Genomic DNA, 21,599 nt, shown 5'->3' with positions numbered 1-21,599 from the left:
TGTCAAGAATACTATTGAATATCAAATGTCAAGTGTCCCCAACTAAGCAAGCCAAAGGTGACAGCGGCAAGGAACCCAAACTCCATCAGGTGACATCAGGTGGCAAACAAGTGGCAAATAGGTGTTAAAATGGAGAAAAAAAAAACCTTGGGAGAAACCAGGCTTAGTCGGGGGACCAGTTCTCCTCTGGCGAACAGTGCTTTGTTACAATCAGGTTGCTATCATAAATCTGATAGGATCGCAACAATCAAAGTGTTTATTTCAGTTCCATCCAGTTGAGGATCGTATTCATCACGCCAGTATGGACGGTCTGTTGAGGAACTGTGCTTCTGGCTGTCGTGTCGATGAGGCCTTCACAATGGATGATCCAGTTGACTCGATCTCTGCTGATACTTCAGGGCTGCGTTGTGGTCAAGTCCAGTTGAGGATCGTATTCATCACGCCGGTATGGACGGTATATCCCCCTACTCTAATTAATCATTATAGTATAGCCTATAATTTATATTCCTGAGTGTTAAATGAAAATCACAAAAACAATCAACAAAAACAAGCAATTTAATTAAAGAGGTTTTCGCAGCCCGATTTACTTTAGCGGGAATAGGACACCTAATAAGAGCTGCTGCCCATGCCCTCCTGGCGGTACTGTCATCCCATTACTGGTGTGCACCGCGCGAACGTTTATGCGCTCAAAGTCACCGTCCTTTGCGCTATTAGTTTTTTGGTTTGTATAACATACAGAAAAATTGATATGTGTGTCACAAGAATTACACACCTCCCGGCTGTTGATTTGTTTAAGATAACAATACTGTCAAGAGAACGAGATGCTCTTGATGGATACATTTATTAGCTTTATTTAACAAAATAGTAGCACATTATCTTGATCAGAAATGAAGACAATGAGAAATTTACATTTGTCTGCATTCTTTTTAATTTCTGAATATTTATCTCATCTGATAGACATCAGACTACCTGGAATGACATTTTACATGCCTATTATATTGCCGGTATACTTTAAAAAGTTTATTTTATTTTATTTATTATTAAATCTTCGTCTTTTGTTGTTATTTTATTAGTTTGCCTTGCATAATTGCTTGATGACTTTACAAAATAAGTTATTAATTGCTTAATACTATTGCTTTGATATAATATTTATATACAACTTTGTATATAAATGTATATAAAATAGGTAAAAGCAATAACCTTTATTTGCATTTATTTATTTGTCTGTTTTGTTATATTGTAAGAAATCCTGTTTCGATACATCGCTTCGACTTCCGGTAGGCTAATCAATTCCGCTGTGATATCTATTCTTTTCCATTTGCCTGTAGTAGTTACTTAGTCGCCCACGCCCACGCTATGGTATACTCATGAATATTCATGTAAGCGCCACCCATTGCAACCAAATATTTCAGGAGCCGAATAGACTGTATCCTAACTCTACTCTCAAGTAAGGGAATATCCCACTTTAATAGCGGAATATTTTTTTATGATTGTGTTCTCTGATTTTTTAAAAATCGATTAAACAACTTTATACATATTTATTTAACATGATTTAAAGTATCCAGAATTTTCCTCGTGTCTCCACCTCCCTTTTGAAAGGTTTCAGCACAATTATCCCCGTTAACCGGCTCACATGAGTTAATCCAGCATTCACGGCTTACTACACCCAAGACCTGCGGTCACGCGAGGATAGATTTATACATTTGTTTTCCTTTATGAGTGGCACATATCGAACTATCCACGTGTTTTAATTAATGTAAACATATTTAAGAAAATGCTTCGGTCTTTGGACCCGTCTTTTAAATGGGATCTTTGGAGTTCCTTATTTACAGTGCAGCGCGCGTGAGCCATTTCACCTGCGCGCGACACCTGTTCCGCTAGCTGCTCGCGACGCGGTTCAGTCCGATAAATATTATCAATAGATATGAAAGGTGTAGGGAGGTATTATTTCATGTAAATTCGTGGAAATAAGCAGCAGACGGTGCTGAAGTCGTTGACATGGACGCGGCATCGAAAGGTGAGTGATATGCCACAAACACCTGCACTGAAACACTTAGGGTTACACTTTACAATAAGGTTCATTAGTTAACATTAGTTAACTACATTAGTTAACATGAAATAATAATGAACTGCACTTATACAGCATTTATTAATCTTTGTTAATGTTAATTTCAACATTTACTAATACATTATTAAAATCTTGTTAATATTAGTTAATGCACTGTGAACTAACATGAACAAACAATGAACAACTGTATTTTCAATAACTAACGTTAACGAAGATTAGTAAATACAGTAACAAATGTATTGCTCATGGTTAGTTCATGTTAGTTAATACATTATATTTAACTAATGAACCTTATTGTAAAGTGTTACCGACATTATGCATAGGCTAACTGACATTTGTCATTATTCCGTTAAATTAATAAACGAGTTATTGACCAATTACATTTTTTTCCAACAAAGATTTTAAGATAAAAAAGAGTCTATGGCTATGCTATTTTAGGTGCAGTAACCATTTCGTAAAATAAAACATTTTTAATTAGCCTACATGTTTGGTTTCTGCAGTTCACATCCTTGCAGTTCCTGCAACACATAGATAGATAGATAGATAGATAGATAGATAGATAGATAGATAGATAGATAGATAGATAGATAGATAGATGCTTTAATGATCACTTTATTGCAAATGTAATGTAATGTGTTCTTAATGGGCACTGAGTTCTTGGAGAGTCAAATTCTAGCTGTTCTTTTCTCTTGAACTAGGTCACTTCTGCCCAATCCCTTATAAGACTTCTTAAGTGTACTTCAATATCTGTTAGCCACATCTGGCCTCTTTCTTTACTTTAAACAGTTTTATAAGGTTCTGTTGAAAAGGATATGTAAAGTCTAACACTCATATGAGTAGCTCAGTATGCAAGATGCAGGTCAAACGCAACTTATATGCAATTCATTGATTTTGAAGAGACTATTTTCAATGCATATGTTTATAAAACATTATTCAGATCATAGACATTTGAAACTGATCCCTGGACACTAATTTATCTTTGCTCTTAATGTCTTTATAGTTTAGCTTGACCATTTCTTTTGTAGTCTTGAGCTTTTCCAGTCTTCCAAAACTGAAAATTCTGTCATCATTAACTCTCATGTTGTTCCAAACTCGTATGAACACAAAAGGAGAATTTTTGAATAGGTAATGTGCTGGTTTGTTGCTAGCTGTAGCTGCAGTTGTAGACCTCACTTTCAATATGATCAAAAAGTGGCATGGATATATTTCGTTGTTCATAAGAAAGAAAGTCATATGGTTTTGGAGTGACTTTTTTATTTGAATTTTGATTCTCTCAATTTTTATTCTCTCAAAGTAAACTTATAATGTAGTGTTAATATTAGATGCAGATAATTTGTCACAAGCATAGATTTAATAGGAAAACCCTTTATTTCAGATGGGGCCGGCTTGGCCGGGTCTGACCCCAGCAAGACCGACACACTCAACTCAACAGGTTCTGCAGGGCAAAGGAGAGCTGGAGGAGCCAAGAAGCACACACAAGCTAACAAATCGGCCCTGCGTGCTCCGAGAGCTCTGTGCTGCCTCACTCTCAGCAATCCTATACGCATGGCAGCACTGGCCCTAGTGGAGTGGAAATATCCTTTTACCCAATGTGTGTGTGCAGACCTTGTGCAGTCTTTTGTATGTTTTCAAGATGATTGTTTCCTTGACCTTAGACCTTTAAGCCCTTTGATATATTCATTTTACTGGCCATCTTTGCAAACTGTGTTGCCCTTGGTGTGTCCAAACCATTTCCTGAAGATGATTCCAATGCCACCAATCACAATCTGGTGAGTCTACTTATGCTGACATTACCATGATCTGTCCGATTCCACCACCCAAAATAAATCAAACTAAGTAAACTTAAGTCATCTTAAGTCATCTACATATAATTAATAAGCAAGAGTCTGCTAGTATTTTATATAGAGTATATATATATATATTGTATATTAGTGCTGTCAATTAATTAAAAAAAATAATCAATTGCACATTTTTGCGTAGTTAATTGTGATTAATCGCACCTAACATTAAAGTTTAAATTTGTTTAATGGCATCTTTTCATGAATTAAGGCCAGTATCACCAATACTGCTATTGATGTCTCTATGAATTTGTTTTTGTTTTTTTCTCTAAAGTTTAGACATTAATTATAGCCATTCAACATTACTGTATAATTGAAAGGTATCAACTTTTACATTTATTAGCTTTTAAAAAATACAACAAATTTTAATTTAAGTGAACTTAAAACAGTTTTCACATAAACCCATAAATGTCACATTTACCTTTGCCCTTAACACTAAGGTTTTTTTTCTATTGGCCCAGTCAGACCGGTTCAGATTTTTACTTGCCCTGCCAGAATGCACAAAAAAAAGTTGTTTTCGTTGTTTTTGACCCATGTTACCTTGTAAACAGTGCTTTAAGAGGTCTAACAGGTAAGAAATATACAGAAACTGAATAAAGTTATCAATCACTTAACAGGCGTCACTGCATAAATTATGAATTAAATATAGATTAATCCTTATTAAAGTTACAAAAATTATTCCGTCAAGAGCAGTAAGTGTTCTTTGATTAAAATTGACGGCAGACAGCAGCAGATTTATTGGGCTGCTGTCACTTTAAGACCTGCCGCACATGACGCGGATCTGACACGCAACCACTTTTTTCTCTTTACGTTCATTTAAGACTTTATTTAGACTGTGCTTACGAGGGTACTTGACAAAATGGGCATTTTGGCATAATATGTGTGTTTTTGTCCGTTAAAGGTGCGATATATAATATTTTTGCAGTAAAATATCCAAAAACCACTAGGCCAGTGTTATATATTTTGTTCACTTGAGTACCTACAATATCCCAAATGTTTCCAACTATTTGTAAATCGTGAGAAAATTGCAATTTTAAGCAAGGCTCCGGGACGTGTGAGGAGTTGCCTGTCAATTGCATTATACACGCGTTATCCTCGGTTTCCGGTTTTATTTTGTAGAAACCATGGAAACGCCAAAGACGCTTTAATATATTACACATTTTAATAGACAAAGGAAAAACTGTTTTGATATCTTTATAGACAGAAAACTAATTGTTGTTATATAGCTCAACACGTTTAGTCTAATTGTTTAAATCTAATTTTCTTGATTTTTTTGCGAGTACCATGCTTTACCATGCCTCAGAGAAAAACACTATTTTGTGAAGTAGCTAACAGAGCATAATCAGATGCAGCTTTATTTTTAGTAACAGTAAAACAGCATTTTATCCATCATACAATACGTTTTAAAATTAATGGCATTTGTCAACACAAACCATCCAGTATTTAATATGATATTCTAAAATCAATCTATCTTACTGCAGTGTGTCTCAAACAAGCATCTCACAGCAGCCGCCGAGCGAACGCACAGAGTAACGTTATAACATCATTTTCAACACACTCAGATGTATCTAATATAATAAACAGAGCTGCATTACCTCATACTCATGACCGGAAAAGCGGAAGCAGCGCCGGCGACTGCGGCATAATAAAAGTTCCGCTGCTCACGACATGTGTTGCGCAATCACTCCAGCGGCCTCGTTCATCTCCCACAACACTTGGTCCTGCTCTGCTTCATACTACAGTAACGTTAATAATCACATACATGAACATGATCTCTTCCCAAGTCCTATCCCTATTCTTTTTGCACCGTCCGTTGAGGTGAAGACCACATGTCCCAAGATTCCTCTCTCAAACTTGGCCTCATCAAGCTACGCCTTTGTTTTGAATAGGCCTCTAATGACCTCTAGCAGACAGAATTATTACATACTGCACCTTTAAAACATGATAGAGAACTCAATGCAGTGCTGGTGTGCATTCTGAAGCAACTTTCTGTGCAAATGTGTGTGTCACAGGAGATTCACAGGCAGCGCGGATGGCACAGAGTTCTCTTTTGTGTCTTGTCATGCTTGAATGGTTTAAAAGCATTTGTACAAATAAGAGCATGATCATATAATGTAACGCTAGCCAAAAGATGACAAATAGTATATCTGGATAATATATCAAAGGTAATGCATTAATTTTGACAGCCATAATATATATAGCTATAATGTTTTAATGCTTAAAATCAATTGTAGCATTTAAAACAAGAGATTTCAGCTTATAGACCTTATATTGCCCTGCCACTTTTCAGTGCTGCGCTTAATGTCTTTTGTCTTCTGGTTTGTATTTTCACAGGGATCTTACGTATTTATGAATTACCTGCTCGTTTTAAAATCTTCCCCATCTACTGACATTTGTTAAGACATCTGCTTTAAACTTTACAATGCTCATGATAACTTTCATTAACTCTACAACAAGTAAATCCACTTCACCAGCTAAATATTCTTTGACAGCGATGCCATAGAAATATACAGAGCTACTGCAAAAATGGAAGCTCAAAGACAATATTATAAAGATGGTGGCAAGGTCTATACAGTTAATATCTATTTTTCTATATTTAGATCTATATGGTCTATATATAGATAAGTCTTCTCTTATTCTCTTAATGGGAATGACATGGAAAACACAGTTTTATAAATACTGTATGTAATATGTTGTGCCTATGTAGATTCTGCCATTTGTGTATATGCTAACTTTTATACCAAAGCGTAAACTGTGATAGTGACTGGACATTTTGTCAAACACTTAGATTCTACTACTGCAACTTCATGCTGGTTAGCCCCATTATGAAATCTTATTGGTATAACATTTTGCGCTACATAACTACACGTTGTCCAGCGGTTTCGCGTTAAGTTAGACTTTTCTTGCATCGCACCAGGTTAGGCCACAGTGTTATAATGGATAGTACTTACAGTAAAGGCTTGTGCATTCGGCCCCTGGCTGAACAACTTGCCCTTCATAGTTTTTTTAATGATCTGAATGTTAAACTGAATATATTTACAAAATTTACAAAGTTCTTTAGAGCTCCTAGTGTTCGGCGCAGCACTATAATTGCATTAGGCTTGAAGTTTGACTGACAGCTCTGAATACCAAACAGGATAAGAGTATTGACCATCTGTTCTCTATCTATGGCAGCTTGCTCACTGCCCTTACAGAAGACACGTGATATACTCTCTGACTGATATTAACGAATCCAACAAACCATTTTTTAAAAAATAGATTCACCTCCATGCTTTTCTGTTTTTTTTTTTTTTTGTCTGTTTTTCCCCCCTTTCTCTTACACAACACCATCCGTATGGATATAAGTTAATATGCTTGTACTATAACCCCTATATAGAACTCTTACAGTTTGCTCCTACTGTCATTTTCAGGTTAGCTAAGGCTTTGTACTTATGTCTGTTGAGTCAGTATAATGAATTCAGCGTACGGATGACTAGCTTGTATTAATGTGTGGGATACACAGAGCACCTTCAGCATTTAGCTTCAGCTTCTTACTGAGTGGGTCAAGAGGGTAGAAAGCTAATGAGCTCAGCAATGTGTGTTATAGGGGAAAGCAGGTGAAAGGGATAGTGTATTGTGTGTGTGTGTGTTCTTGTATATATGGTTTATGAGGACACAAATGTGTATGACATTGGTATTACAACATAAACTTTCCTGAACATTCCAGCACAAAACTTCCTGTGTCCCCATAAACCAAATGGCCTAAAAATATTCTAAAAAGTGTTTTTTTGAAATTAAAAAAATGCAAAGCATTTTCTTTGATAGGTAGGTTTAGGGGTAGGGTAATAAAGCCACGCACACACTTAACGATTGTAAGGCAGATTATGAATGTAAATTGATACTTATGACTGATCGCGCTCAAACGCGTCCAGTCAGAGCCAGTTGTGTTCAGTCTGCGATTACAGTCGGTGTTCAAATTCCATGTGTGAGTATATAAATCGGCTCCAGTCGAAGGAAACAATCGGTATGTGTGTTCAGTTCAGTCTTAGAATGTTTCAGCTAATCGTTAGGTGTGTCCCCGGTTTAAAGGATTAGTCCACTTTTAAATACACTTTTCCTGATAAATTTACTCACCCCCATGTCATCCAAGATGCTCATGTCTTTCTTTCGTCAGTCGAAAAGAAATTAAGGTTTTTGAGGAAAACATTCCAGGATTTTTCTCCTTACAGTGGATTTCAATGGCTACCAACAGGTTGAAGGTCAAAATTACAGTTTCAGTGCAGCTTCAAGGGCTTTAAACGATACCAGACGAGTAATAAGGGTCTTATCTAGCGAATCGATCGGTCATTTTCGGAAAAAAAAACAACTGTTTATGCTTTATAAACAAAATATCGCATTGAACGTACTTTCCGCTTCCGCATTCTTCATAACGCTTACGCTGAATGTTCTACCCCTGCGCCTTCTACGCCTGTGTGTGTTTGAGAGAGAAAGAAAAAGAGACAAAGAGCAAGAGACCAAATTACTTCTCAAGCATAAATTTTTATAGTGCCATTCAAATTTCACTTGGACATATAAGCATATATCTAAATATATTTGCTATAGACCATTCATCCATCCATCCATCCATCCATTTTTCAAAAAGGTTCTAGGTTCTATTATGCTCACCAAAGCGGGCATAATATTTTTATTTCATCAAAAATATACTAAAAACAAAAATACTGTGAAATATTTGTACAATTTATAAGTATTTAAATTTTAAATGTATTTTATTCCTGTGATGTCTCATGATCCTTTGAAAAATCTTTCAAAAAAAGCTTATTTTCTGCTCAATTTTTAATTGTTATTGGTGCTCAATCATGGTTCTTATGGTTCTTCTTATTAGTGAAGTTAATAAACGTAATTTCGGGAGGAGTACGCCCATCTAATCTTCCAATTAATACCAAGGTATAAAACCAGCATCTTACCTCTTCCTGTTGTTAGTTCTTTCGGCATCCCTCCTCCTCCTCTTCTCCTCCTTTTTGTACAATTTTGCCTATATAGGGCCAATCGGAGTAGAATATCTTCTCCGAGCCCCTCTATATCAGACAGCAAGCCAAATCTGTTTACCACTTACGCTAAGATTATATGGGCACAGAAACTCGTAAATTAATAGTTTTTGCTGTTAATTTTTTGTAAAATCAAAACAGCAATGAACAGTATTTATTTAACAGATATTTTGTGACATTATAAATGTCTTTACTGTCACTTCTAATTAATTTAATGCATCCTTGCTGAATAAATTTTTTTAAATCTTACTTACAAACTTTTGAATGTTGAGTGTGTGTAGATATTCTATCCCTTCTACTTACTTCTTTAATTCTTCCTAGGAACAAGTGGAGTATGTGTTTCTGGTTATTTTCACCATTGAAACATTCACAAAGATTCTCGCATACGGTCTGGTCATGCATCCCAGCGCCTACATCCGCAGCGGGTGGAACTTGCTGGATTTTGTCATTGTCATTGTAGGGTATGTGTGTGGTTTTCAAGTTAAATATGCTTTCTTTTTTTCTTTCTTTCTTTCTTTCTTTCTTTCTTTCTTTCTTTCTTTCTTTCTTTCTTTCTTTCTTTCTTTCTTTCTTTCTTTCTTTCTTTTAAATGGTTTACTGAAGAGCAAGTTTAAGGCTATAGTAGGGTCAACAGCAGAAGAGGTTACCAGGTTTGTGTGTTCTATTTGCAGTCTTTTCAGTGTGATAGCTGAAATGGGAGAGCACAAACCAGGAGAGGCCCACCACGCAGCAGGCAAACCAGGTGGTCTGGATGTCAAAGCACTGAGAGCTTTCAGAGTACTGCGACCCCTGCGTCTGGTTTCCGGTGTGCCGAGTAAGTGTGTGCTTTCTTCTGTACTTTTGACTTGACATTTGTACACAGAGTTCTGACTTAGTCTAATTCCGATGTGTATGTATATGATATCCAACGTATATGATGTGTACAGGTCTGCAGATTGTGTTGAACTCCATCATGAAGGCCATGGTGCCTTTGCTCCACATCGGTCTGCTGGTCATGTTTGTCATCATCATTTATGCCATCATTGGGCTGGAGCTCTTCATAGGCAGAATGCACAAGACCTGCTACTATGTTGGGACAGGTGAGAAATGCAAGCACGTAAGCAATGCTTCTATCACTTGTTTTTGCTTTTTCTTTGCTTGTTTTGGATCTAGAGATTCTGTACTATTTAAGAAGGTGTGTAATAGCGCCCCTATCGTATAAAGCCTGGTGCACACTGTACGATTTCTCAGATTTGGCCATCTGAGAGAAATTTTGTGAATCCTAAAAGGATTGAGGCGAAGTCTGCATCCAAAATTGCATACTTTCCTACTATATAGTGACAAAAGTAGAATGTCCAAATTCACAGTACTCATAAAAGAGTACGCAAAAAGTACCGGGATGACCTACTTCTTCTTGTGAGATTCTGAAGTATGCATACAATGGACACTTTACTATCCCATGAGGCCATAGGAGAGAACTTGTGAATGGCTGTGAAGCAGTGCAATAGACGGTTCCGGATTACATTCATACTACACACATTCATACTATATAGAACATATTTTTTTAGCAGCGGTGAAGTAATTACTCATTCAGAATAAGTACCTACTCAAGAGAGTATACGATTTCGGACGCAGCCACAGTCCTGCTGTGTGGCTTCTCCTGCGACAAGCATCAAATCAAGAACCAATAGAAGCACAGAAACTGATGACAAAATTAGTGAGACAAAAAAAAGCTATTATCAAAATTAACACTTGAGATTGTTTTTGTCTGCTAGCTACCATTTCTATCCCGCATGTAAATGCAGCTCACAGTCACCGAACGTGTCACGGATTGATGATGTAAAACTCCAGACGTTAAAAGTTTTTAACGTCTTGACTGCCATACAGTCTGAAATTAATGACAGTAATGACAACTGAGATCCTACAGTGTGACATCATGGCTTATAGTGAGGATCATGTTTGTGCACTCTAACAAGCAACAATCATAAAAGACTATAATAAATCGTACAGTGTGCCTGGCTTAACAGTGAAAACATGGATTGCCGGAAAATTCTGTCAATGTGGGGGAAGTGTTGTGTCATAAATGATATGTCAATGGTGGGAAAATAGTTACATTGTTTGATGATTATAAATAATTTTAAACCTTATGAAACTGTGTTTATTTTCATCTGAAAAGAGCTAATGGTGGACGATGATCCAACACCATGTGCTTTTGCCGGTAACGGTCGCTTCTGTGTGGGGAATAACACAGTGTGTCGGGGAGGATGGGAGGGACCCAATGGAGGCATCACCAACTTTGACAATATCTTCTTCGCCATGCTCACTGTGTTCCAGTGTATTACTATGGAGGGCTGGACTGATGTGCTCTACTGGGTAAGATTCACTCTTGATTTTTTTTTAATCTTTTTATTTAGATTAAGTTACTAATGTTACACGAACAGCATACTTTATTGGAATGTCAATGAAAATACAAGATTATTTGAGCTATTTGAGTTTAAGGGATGTTAATTTATACAATATAAAAATCAGCTCAAAAATACAAAAATCTGTAAATGTAACTCAAAGTCCTCTCTCAATTTTTTATATACAAACTGTTTATAGCCACAAGACTTAAATACATGCATGTTAACAGTCAAATGTCTATGCCACTAAAAAACACTTGACAGCTTATGAGCAAATTTATAACCTCTCGTTTTTTCTCTCTCGTTTGCAATGTTTCACTCAGATGAATGATTCCATTGGGTTTGAGCTGCCTTGGATTTATTTTGTGTCTCTGGTCATTTTTGGGTCTTTCTTTGTCCTCAATCTTGTGTTGGGTGTATTGAGCGGGTGAGTGACTCAAGCCTTGATCCATCTTTTTTTTTTTTTTTTTCTTTTACAATAGTCTAGTAAAGTAGTAGTATGGTAAATAGTTTTTAATGAAGAATAATGGTTAAATGCCCCCCCCGGCATTTGAAATTATACGGGCAGATGCATATTGTAAGGATATGGAGGTCTTGTGATGACATTTGTTGGGCACCTTGTGAAGGTTTTACATTGTAATGCATATGTCTCTCGCACATCACAGTGAGTTTTCTAAAGAGAGAGAGAAGGCTGTGTGTCGTGGTGAGCTGCAGAAGGCCCAGGAGAAACAACAGATGGAGGAGGACATGATCGGCTACATGGACTGGCTCATTGAAGCAGAGGACATGGATGAGGATGGAAATAAACGTAATATAAGCTTTATTTAGCATTCTGTTCACATTATGATCACACTGTTAAAATATACAGTGAGCACAGTGCAGGGCATAAATTATTATAAATAAAATACACAGTTTTGTCCAGTTAAGATGACAGAATGTCACATGATTGATGATAAAATTCTCACCCTTGTGAAAAACAAGAGTAGTCTACTTATAAATGGAATATATATATATATATGTTAAAAGAAGTGTGAACTGAATATTTTCAGACACTTATTTGCATGCTAATTACAATTAAATGAAAATGATTTATAGTTTATATTTACATCCAGTGTAATTAGCTGGAATTTAGAGTGCTTTTTTGGACCCATTTAAGTAGGATATAAATTAACTACATCTTTATATGTAATTTCATAATTACTTCTATTGAAATATAGTTATAATATGTACTGAAAAGCATTTTGGTACACTAAAATATACTTTAATTTTTATACTTTTAAATTTTTAAATGTATACTTTAAAAAAGTACTAAAAAGTGTTAAGAAACATAGTCATGAATGTGTACTGTCTTTAAGCACACAGTCAAGTGAGTTTTTATTTCATTAATATATTATCTGCAAGTCCAGGTTTTTAAAAAATTTTTTTTTAAAAATACTTTCAAGATTTGAAATACACTGCAACACACTTCTTTCTCACAAGGGCAGTCAGCTCTGTCTATCATGACAGAGAAGTTTTACAAGTTTTAGTCAATGAAGAACTTTTTTTTTTTTTTGTGGTGTAAATGGCAGGTGCTGTGGTGGCCAAGAAAAAGATGATGAAGAAATATGGCTGGTACAAACACAGTGAAGATGGAGGTACTGAATTTTCACTTAGATTTTTGTGTATTTGTCACGCTATTGGTGGCTACAGTGATCGCACAGCAATGGGGAATTCAATAACAAAGTCTTTAACTGGAAACATACTGGAATCAAACTCATTAAACAGAATAACCACTACATAAATGATACTGAACAAGAACCTGAACGAACTAAAGGCTTATATACACAAGGGAAAACGGAACAGGTGTGGTACTAAATTAACAACCATGGAGACTAACACAGACGAGCAGGCAGACAGGGAAACCACAACTAAGGGTCTGTTTAAACGACACTGTGGCGACCAGGGCGGGCGAGAGCTGTGAGGGAACTCCTTGAGTCCCTCACGGAGGAGCTCCGGAGGCATAAAAGGAGGAGCGATGACAGTGAAGGACGAGAGAGGACCAGGCCTGGACTTTACGTTATGTTTTATTATGTTTGTGTGGGCGTGAGGGTCTGCCGGCATTACTTTCCTTTGGTTTTTGGTTTATTTATATATTAAAGTTTGTTAAATGTACGCCGGTTCCCACCTCCTTCTTCCCACATCTACGAACCGTGTTACAGACACCATTTTCAACTAAAAACAGAAAACTTTTTATGTATTTTGGCCGTTCCTTTACACAACAACAGAGTTTTGATGGCCTGAAAATGCAAACTTTTGAAAACGGGTTTCAAAGTGCAAGTTTTTGAAAGTTATACCATTGTCATCTCTGTGTAGAATGCAAAAACGCAAATCTGTGAAAATAGTGACGTCATGCACATGCGTATTACCTGTTTAGTCTATCCACCTTATTTTTCAGTGTGTTTTCTGTGAATCTGCGAGACTTCCGATTTATTAGCCGCTATAGGGAAATGAGAAGAATATCAAAGTGCAGTAAAAATAAATATAAGGCGTAAAAATAAGGTGCATAGACATGCACTCGAGTGGCGCGAGTGCTCTGTAAATGAATGCGTATGCGCAGGCATGTAGTCTTTCTTTACAAAGTATTATCGCCAATTACTTGTGTGACATGCGTTATACAGCGTTTCACGAGTTCACACTTACAAATAAGTCAGGTAAATAAATTGGTAAACGTATTTGGCGTGCTGTCCGGGGAGAGGGCTCCGAGCTCGGTAATCGGCCCGAACACAGAGTACCCCCCCCCCCTTTTTAGATTATATGAAGTAACCCAGAGAGTGTGAGGAGACGGGGTGGTGGAGGGATTCTGGAAACTGTTGAGGATCTTGGGTGAGTTTTGACTGTGATTATATACAGGCCTGAACTCATGCCGATTGGGTAGATACGTTGATTACAGATTGTTGACAGCTGGTTGAGATGACGTAATCATTAAGATGACGTAATGATGGGGTAGGTTATTTGACTTGTTCCTCCTGAACTACGTTAATGAAACATAATTTAATTTTTTCACAGATTCGTGTAAACAGTATAGTTTTGATAACATTGTTGTGTAAATGTACCTTAAAACACAAACAGACACATGATTTCCGTTTTACAAAAACCCATTGAACCCCCTGAAGCCGTATGGATTATATTTAGGATAGATGGATGCCTTTTTGGGGGGGCTTCAAAACATGCCTTTAAGCACACAGTCCCCCCCCCCCCCCCTATATATATTTTTAAATATATCTCTGATTGTGTTCATCATAGAGATGATTGACATATACACCTAGGGTGGCTTAAGGCTGAGTAATTCATAATTTTCATTTTTGGGTGAACTGTCCCTTTAAGCTTCAGACCTACAGACATTTGTCTTCATTTTTGAAGTACACATTGAGTCCTTTTTCTTTTATACAGAATCAGATTCAGACTCTGAGTTTGAAGCATTCCTGGATGATGACAGTGGCTGCTGTTCATCTATAATGTAAGTACAACATTAATATTGCTGTTTCATATATATTATAAATTATTAAACACCAGAGATTTTATTAACCCAAACTCTCTCATTTTCCTTAGGGCACGGCTGATGGCTATAAGTTTCTGGTAAGTGTTTATTTATTGAGTAATGTTTACCAGAACACCAACATTTATCTTTGCTTTTCTGAGAAATCATTTTAAAGTTTCAGATCTGACCTCAGTTATATTTGCTACTGACTCTTCTCTTTCTCAGTGAGCAGCTGTACCACTTGAATCTGGTCTTTAGAAAAAACTGCCGTGTGGCCGTCAAATCCACCAATTTCTACTGGCTGGTGCTTCTGCTGGTGTTCCTCAACACTGCCGCCAGTGCCTCTGAACACTACGGCCAGCCCAAGTGGCTCACTGATATACAGGGTTTGTGTGACTGAAGTGTTGCCAAAGTTTGCCTTTTATGTGATAAATTGACCCTGTCTTAAATATGGTCTCTTTAATGTCCCAGAACGAGCAAATAAGATCCTTCTGGCTCTGTTTACGCTGGAGATGCTGATGAAGATCTACAGCTTTGGCTTTCAGATCTACTTCATGGCACTCTTTAATCGTTTTGATTGTTTCGTTGTGTGTGGTGGGATTCTGGAGACGGTGCTGGTGGAGATGGACATAATCCCACCCATCGGAATCTCTGTGCTGCGCTGCGTCCGTCTGCTCCGTATCTTCAAAGTCACAAGGTGATTTAGCTCATAAGTGTTTCCAGCTCTTTGAGATTTTTTTTTAGATCTCCAGCTATTTATTTTTTTAGATCTCCAGCTCCAGCTTGAGATTTTTTAAGCAAAGTCCCTTTCAAGGAAAGTCTGTTCACTTGGCAGCCCTCGTTTCTCCCATTTTTAAGTAATAGGAGTGCACCATCTTTGTATATCTATAGTCTTTGACAAGAATAATGCTGATTTTCAAAATTCTTTAAACTTGCTGAATTTGCTGACATCTCTCTTTAGACACTGGGCTGCCCTTTCAGACTTGGTGGGCTCTTTGCTGAATTCAATGAAGGCCATTTGCTCCCTGCTGCTGCTGCTCTTCCTCTTCCTCATCATCTTCGCTCTCCTGGGCATGCAGCTCTTTGGTGGAAAGTTCAACTTTGATGAAACTCAAATGAAAAGAAGCACCTTCGACACTTTTCCATCTGCCCTGCTCACCTGTTTTCAGGTTACTAAGCTAAAAGAATTTGTGTTTTGTTTGTTTTTTGCAATATTTTTTACAGTGTGTGCAAATGTTGTATTATGCAGCCTGTGAGGTCAAATACATACACTAATCATCAACTAAACTCCTAAAATCTGTGCAAAACAAAGGTATCCCTTTCTGAAACAGAAGTACACTTTAGCATACTTTTAAAAAGAGTACTTATTATGGAAATAATATACTTTACATGTAACACTAAGAGCCCTATCATACACCCGGCGCAATGCGATGCCATGCACGACACAAGTGTTTTTTGCTAGTTTCAGCCCGACGCAGTTATCATTTTCACGTCCTGCACCACTTTGTTTAACTAGCAAATGCATTCGCGCCCATCTGTTCCGGCCATGGGTGTGCTGGTCTGAAAACAAGGTGTGTTCAGGCGCATTGTTGGCGTGTTGCTATTTTTATGCAACTGAAAACGACTGCGCAGTACTTTTTTTTTTATTTAAAGGGCACGTTAGTTATATGCGCCTATAGGCGGGTGCACAATGCGCGTACACTCTGCTTGTTGGACACGCAGTAGTACACAAACATTCCAAATATTAAAAATAAAAGGATTACAATGGAAAAGATTATTATTGTGTACATAAAGATAAAAATTCCTACATGTCATAATGGATGTCATGTATCAGAATTACTTATTTGCAGTAATGACGAATGAAATTGCACTTCATACCATCTGCTTAGATTGTTTAAATAGGGCCCCTAAGTGTGAAATGAATGACATTTTTGGGCACTTAATTGCATGTTAATTGCAATTAAATTAAAATGTATTACAGTTTAAATTTATATTAAACATAATTGGCTGGAGTGCTTTTTTGACCCATTCAAGTAGGATTTGATGGTTCAACCCAAAATGAAATTTCTGTTATCTGCAAGTACAGTTTTTTTTTAAATATACTTTTAAGTGCACATTCAGTACATTTAAAGTTGGCATGAAACAGAAGTTGCTATAGTCTTTTCTTCCCTATTGTGATGACTTCTCAAACAAGAAAAAATGTTGGGCGGGACTTGATTTGGTCCACTGGGAATTTATTGGATTGTTGTAGATTGCTATTTCTGAAAGGAAGATATTTTGAAGAATATGTGTAACCAAACAGGCCCAAGGCCCCATTGACTTCCATAGTATGGGAAAAAAATACTGTTGGGGCCCATCAACTGTTTGGTTAATACCGACATTCTTCAAAATATCTTCTTTTGTGTTGAACAGAAGAAAGAAATTCATACAGGTTTGGAACAAATGATGACAGAATTTTCATTTTGGGTGATATCTCCCTTTAACTGTATACTTGTTTCACAAGTTTGTACAGAACTGGGAGGTGTAGACTGAAACTCTTTCTTATATAGATCCTAACAGGAGAGGACTGGAATTCTGTCATGTACGATGGCATCATGGCATATGGTGGACCAGTGTTTCCCAATATGATTGTCTGTATTTACTTTGTCATTCTTTTCGTCTGTGGTAACTGTATCTTTTCAATATGAGATATATATCAAAGTACATTCTATTTATAAGCTCCATATTTAAATATCCATTAACCTGTCCATATTGTATCTGGAGTCTTGTTTCTGGTCCTTGACTTGCTTTGTCAACCAGACATCTTGCTGAATGTCTTCTTGGCTATCGCTGTGGACAACTTAGCCGGAGATGGTGGCAAAAAGAAAAAAGAGTAGGCAACATCCACATTTTGTTATAGTTGTGTGTTCATATAGGCATAGAGCTCAATTCGGTTGTTCTGTTTTAAAGAGAGAAAAAAGAAGATGAAGAGGAATGGGAAGATGATGAAGAAAGAGAGGAAGATGAAGCTGGTGTAAGAACCCTGCTCTCTAATGGCATTTGAGACACATATCTAGTATGATTTAGTATTTCAGAGAATAACTGAAAATCAGCATGCAATAATTTGGGCTGGAATTAGATTTTATCCATCATTATTTGATTGGGTTTTGAAAAACAGGCTATTTGGTTGATATAAATGTGGTCTTTTTCAGTGGAAAAAGTTAAAGTTATCATATTTTGATGAATAAAAAAAATATGATTTTATATAACGTGCAGTGATTGCGCATTATATGATCAAAGCATTTATTAAGCAAGTTTCTATGATTATTCTCGTCATCTTTTTCTTCAATTTTTTTCTTTGTTCAGAATGAAATGGACGATTGGGAAGAGCATGAAGAGTTGAGAGCAATTGAAGGACTTGAGGGTAAATTCTGTCCTGTCTAAATTTTTATATTCAGACCGATTATGAATGTATCTAAGTTCATTTCATGACAATTTTTTTTTTAAATCTTAATTTTCTCAAAAGGTATAGGCACTCCCATGAAAGTAGAAAGTTTTCAACCCAAGGAGAAAATTGTACCTATTCCTGATGGAAGTTCCTTTTTCATACTTGGAAAGAAAAACTGGTATGTTTAAAAAAAATTGTACAAATGATGGTTGCTAATAATTATAATTTTTCTTATCTCTGACCTGAAATTGACCTTGCCAATGTTCACATAGTCTCAGAGTTGCCTGCCACAACCTTATTCATCATCACTACTTCACCAACATCATCCTCGTCTTCATCATACTGAGTAGTTTTTCATTGGCAGCTGAAGACCCAATCAAAACTCATTCTGTCAGGAACGTTGTAAGTTCATGCATCTGTAGAATAGAGGACAAGGCCCAGAACGCTTGAGGGCCAGTCTGTGTGCAGATCATTCGCTGTTCCTTTTCTTCACATTCCCAAAGTCAGCCAAATTATTACAATTTTAAAATTCTGAAATAGTCAGGCACACTAACTGGCCCTGCAAATTAGCATTTGATAGTCTTAGAATAGTGATAGATCTCATATCTCTGCTGGATGGCATTTCTCAAGAGCACTGTGGTACCCATGATTCCCAAACACCATCCCTTGTGCCCTATAGTGATTACTAAAATGGTTAAATCCCATGAAGGCTTTCATATTTCACCCACAGTCAATTATGTATTACATAAATAATAAAGAGATTTTTATTTACAGTGACATTATTTTTGTAAAATGTATTATTCACATGTATTACTTATTAATCAGTTATACAATGAGTTCATCCATAAAGCAGCTCTGGAGAAAACAGTGATAACATCGCCCAGCTCAGTTCAATTCTCATCCAATAGCGTCAGTGCAGTCAAGCTAATAATATTGCCGAATACTAAGTGTCCCCAACTACGCAAGGCAGTATATATGAGTGTATATATATATATATTTCTTTTTTTTAATTTTGAGGTGAAATATGACCCAAACTCATGAGATTGACCATGGTACCAAAGACAATGACTGTACTCTTGATTGCTGTCTTCATGTCCTGTGATAGATGCTGGGCTATGCTGATTATGTCTTTACCACCGTCTTCACTATTGAGATCATGTTGAAGGTAAACTTTTGATCAACCCATGCACAGTTAAATTCTCTCTCCAAACCGATTTTAATCTTTTCTACATGTCTAGTAGTGGGATACATCTGTTGCCAGTGCTGGGTAGATTACTTACAAATTGTAGTCTGTTACAGATTGGAAATTAGATTATAAAAATCATCATCTGTTACATTACACATTGTATTCTGACTACTTTTTGATTACTTTTGACCTAACTAATCTATCATATTAATTTGAATAGGACAATTTTATTGATACCATATTGATATAAAAATACAAAGAGAAAGAGAAAATATATTCCACAAAATGAAGGGCATTAAATTTTGTTTCCCAAACTGTGGTTTGTGAGTTCATGAAAAGCTAATAATGAACTAAATCATAAAAAAAGGTCAAAAGAAAATAAATAAAAACAAATCAACACATACTAAAAAGATGAAATATTTTAGTTGTTTACCTGCATGTTGTGTCCATTAATCGACCTAAAAAAACACATGAATATGTGAATGTGTTGTTAAATTATTGACCTAATTATTAAATATATTAGGTCAAAAGAGGTTCACCTGAAAGTTTTGGAATAACTACATGAAATGACATGCATTTTAATGTGTTTGAAAGACAAAGCCTTCCAAAGACAGTAATAAATGGTTAAGTGATAATTCAAATAATAATAATTATATTGTGTTAATGTAATGTGTTCATCAGCAGTTGATTAGATATGCAATATTAAGAAACACTCCTTAAAAGTGAAATGATTTCTGTAAGTTTAGTGGTCAAGTGCTTTTGCCTCTTAATTTTACATGTTATTATATTCACTTTACTTGTGGTGTATGCAATTCCACAAATCGAGTTAAGTTTAAACATTCTGGTTAACCTTCATTTTGAGTGTGTACATTAATGACAGTGTGTGACTGTGTGTTTTGTTTAGATGACTGTGTATGGAGCTTTCCTTCATCAAGGTTCCTTCTGCAGAAACGCCTTTAACCTTCTGGACCTTCTGGTCGTCAGCGTGTCCCTCACCTCTTTCTTCTTGCAGTAAGTTTCCATCCATCACTCAGTTCATTCATTCATTCATTCATTCATTCATTCATTCATTCATTTGTTGTCATTTCTGCACTTAGTTCTAGTGCCATTTCTGTGGTAAAGATTCTTAGAGTATTGCGAGTGCTCAGGCCTCTTCGAGCCATCAACAGGGCAAAGGGTCTCAAGGTACAGTCTCACAATGCATTTATCAAGGTTAACATCCAAATTATCCAGCAGACTGTGCTGAAACAGCATCCAATACCATTAGGTCTTCAAAATATATTGAAATAAAATTAATATTGCAATATATTTTAGTGCAGTTTAATTGAAAACATTTATAAAGCGGGTTCTGTGAATCGAGCTGCTCTGAGATGCAGAAACACATGAGCTGCAAACATGAACACAGTGTCGTGTTGTCCGCTTGTCTTCAGAGCGTGATTCAGTGTGTGTTCGTGGCCATCCGCACTATTGGCAACATCCTCATCGTCACCACTCTCCTCCAGTTCATGTTCGCTTGTATTGGTGTGCAACTTTTCAAGGTACTTAAAATCAAATTAAAATGGACATTTATTACCTTTTTAATGCATGTTCCTGGTTTTATTTTGCCTGATTTATCAGTTCTTAAGAAAAGAGTTTTAGTCAGTCTTTCTTTAAAATGTAATAACTTGGTCCACTCCTGATTTTCCTTTTAAGTTGACATCACCTAGGCTGTGCAGGCTACTAGTTAGTGTTAATCAATAGTTAAATCAGTATTTTCATGCTGGTTAACATTAATGTACCTCTTGCAGGGCCGGTTCTACAGATGCACTGACGAGGCGAAACATACACCTGAAGAGTGCAAGTGTGTTGTTTGGCCATAAAGTCGTTTAATATGCACTTACAATGACTCAATTAGTTGTTTTCTGAGACTTGTGCATGTGACTTTTTTCAGGGGCACTTTTGTGGTGTTCAAAGATGGTGATATGAACCATCCAATGGTGAGGGAAAGAGTTTGGGAGAACAGCGACTTTAACTTTGACAATGTGCTGATGGGCATGCTTGCACTATTCACCGTCTCTACGTTTGAGGGCTGGCCACAGTGAGTGAGGGAATCATTCAACAAAACAGCAATGATTTTGAATCCTCCATACTTTAATTGTCTTTTTTTATTTTGTATTTC

At 36.5% G+C, this 21,599-nt stretch overlaps 1 protein-coding gene across 1 annotated transcript in view; it reads left to right on the top strand.

The window, feature by feature from the left end:
- Positions 1–1,506: 1,506 nt before the first annotated feature.
- The window catches only part of cacna1fa (calcium channel, voltage-dependent, L type, alpha 1F subunit a), a 40,633-nt gene continuing 20,540 nt past the window's right edge, over positions 1,507–21,599 (top strand). The window contains exons 1-27 of the mRNA XM_048210490.1: positions 1,507–2,017; positions 3,444–3,661; positions 3,733–3,837; positions 9,252–9,391; positions 9,602–9,744; positions 9,857–10,009; positions 11,086–11,282; positions 11,635–11,738; positions 11,977–12,119; positions 12,880–12,945; positions 14,741–14,807; positions 14,900–14,926; positions 15,054–15,214; positions 15,300–15,525; positions 15,790–15,997; positions 17,378–17,498; positions 17,628–17,700; positions 17,778–17,841; positions 18,174–18,231; positions 18,334–18,433; positions 18,528–18,657; positions 19,361–19,420; positions 20,346–20,452; positions 20,539–20,626; positions 20,872–20,979; positions 21,229–21,281; positions 21,372–21,518. Of these exons, the coding sequence (XP_048066447.1) occupies positions 1,999–2,017; positions 3,444–3,661; positions 3,733–3,837; positions 9,252–9,391; positions 9,602–9,744; positions 9,857–10,009; positions 11,086–11,282; positions 11,635–11,738; positions 11,977–12,119; positions 12,880–12,945; positions 14,741–14,807; positions 14,900–14,926; positions 15,054–15,214; positions 15,300–15,525; positions 15,790–15,997; positions 17,378–17,498; positions 17,628–17,700; positions 17,778–17,841; positions 18,174–18,231; positions 18,334–18,433; positions 18,528–18,657; positions 19,361–19,420; positions 20,346–20,452; positions 20,539–20,626; positions 20,872–20,979; positions 21,229–21,281; positions 21,372–21,518 (3,086 nt within the window). The 5' untranslated portion in view covers positions 1,507–1,998. The remainder of the gene's footprint in view (positions 2,018–3,443; positions 3,662–3,732; positions 3,838–9,251; positions 9,392–9,601; positions 9,745–9,856; positions 10,010–11,085; positions 11,283–11,634; positions 11,739–11,976; positions 12,120–12,879; positions 12,946–14,740; positions 14,808–14,899; positions 14,927–15,053; positions 15,215–15,299; positions 15,526–15,789; positions 15,998–17,377; positions 17,499–17,627; positions 17,701–17,777; positions 17,842–18,173; positions 18,232–18,333; positions 18,434–18,527; positions 18,658–19,360; positions 19,421–20,345; positions 20,453–20,538; positions 20,627–20,871; positions 20,980–21,228; positions 21,282–21,371; positions 21,519–21,599) is intronic.

Source organism: Megalobrama amblycephala, linkage group LG12 (genome assembly GCF_018812025.1).
Source record: "Megalobrama amblycephala isolate DHTTF-2021 linkage group LG12, ASM1881202v1, whole genome shotgun sequence".
In the NCBI taxonomy this organism is placed as follows: domain Eukaryota; kingdom Metazoa; phylum Chordata; class Actinopteri; order Cypriniformes; family Xenocyprididae; genus Megalobrama; species Megalobrama amblycephala.
The sequence above is the reverse complement of the archived record's forward strand: the minus strand, read 5'-3'. Positions and strand labels throughout refer to the sequence as shown.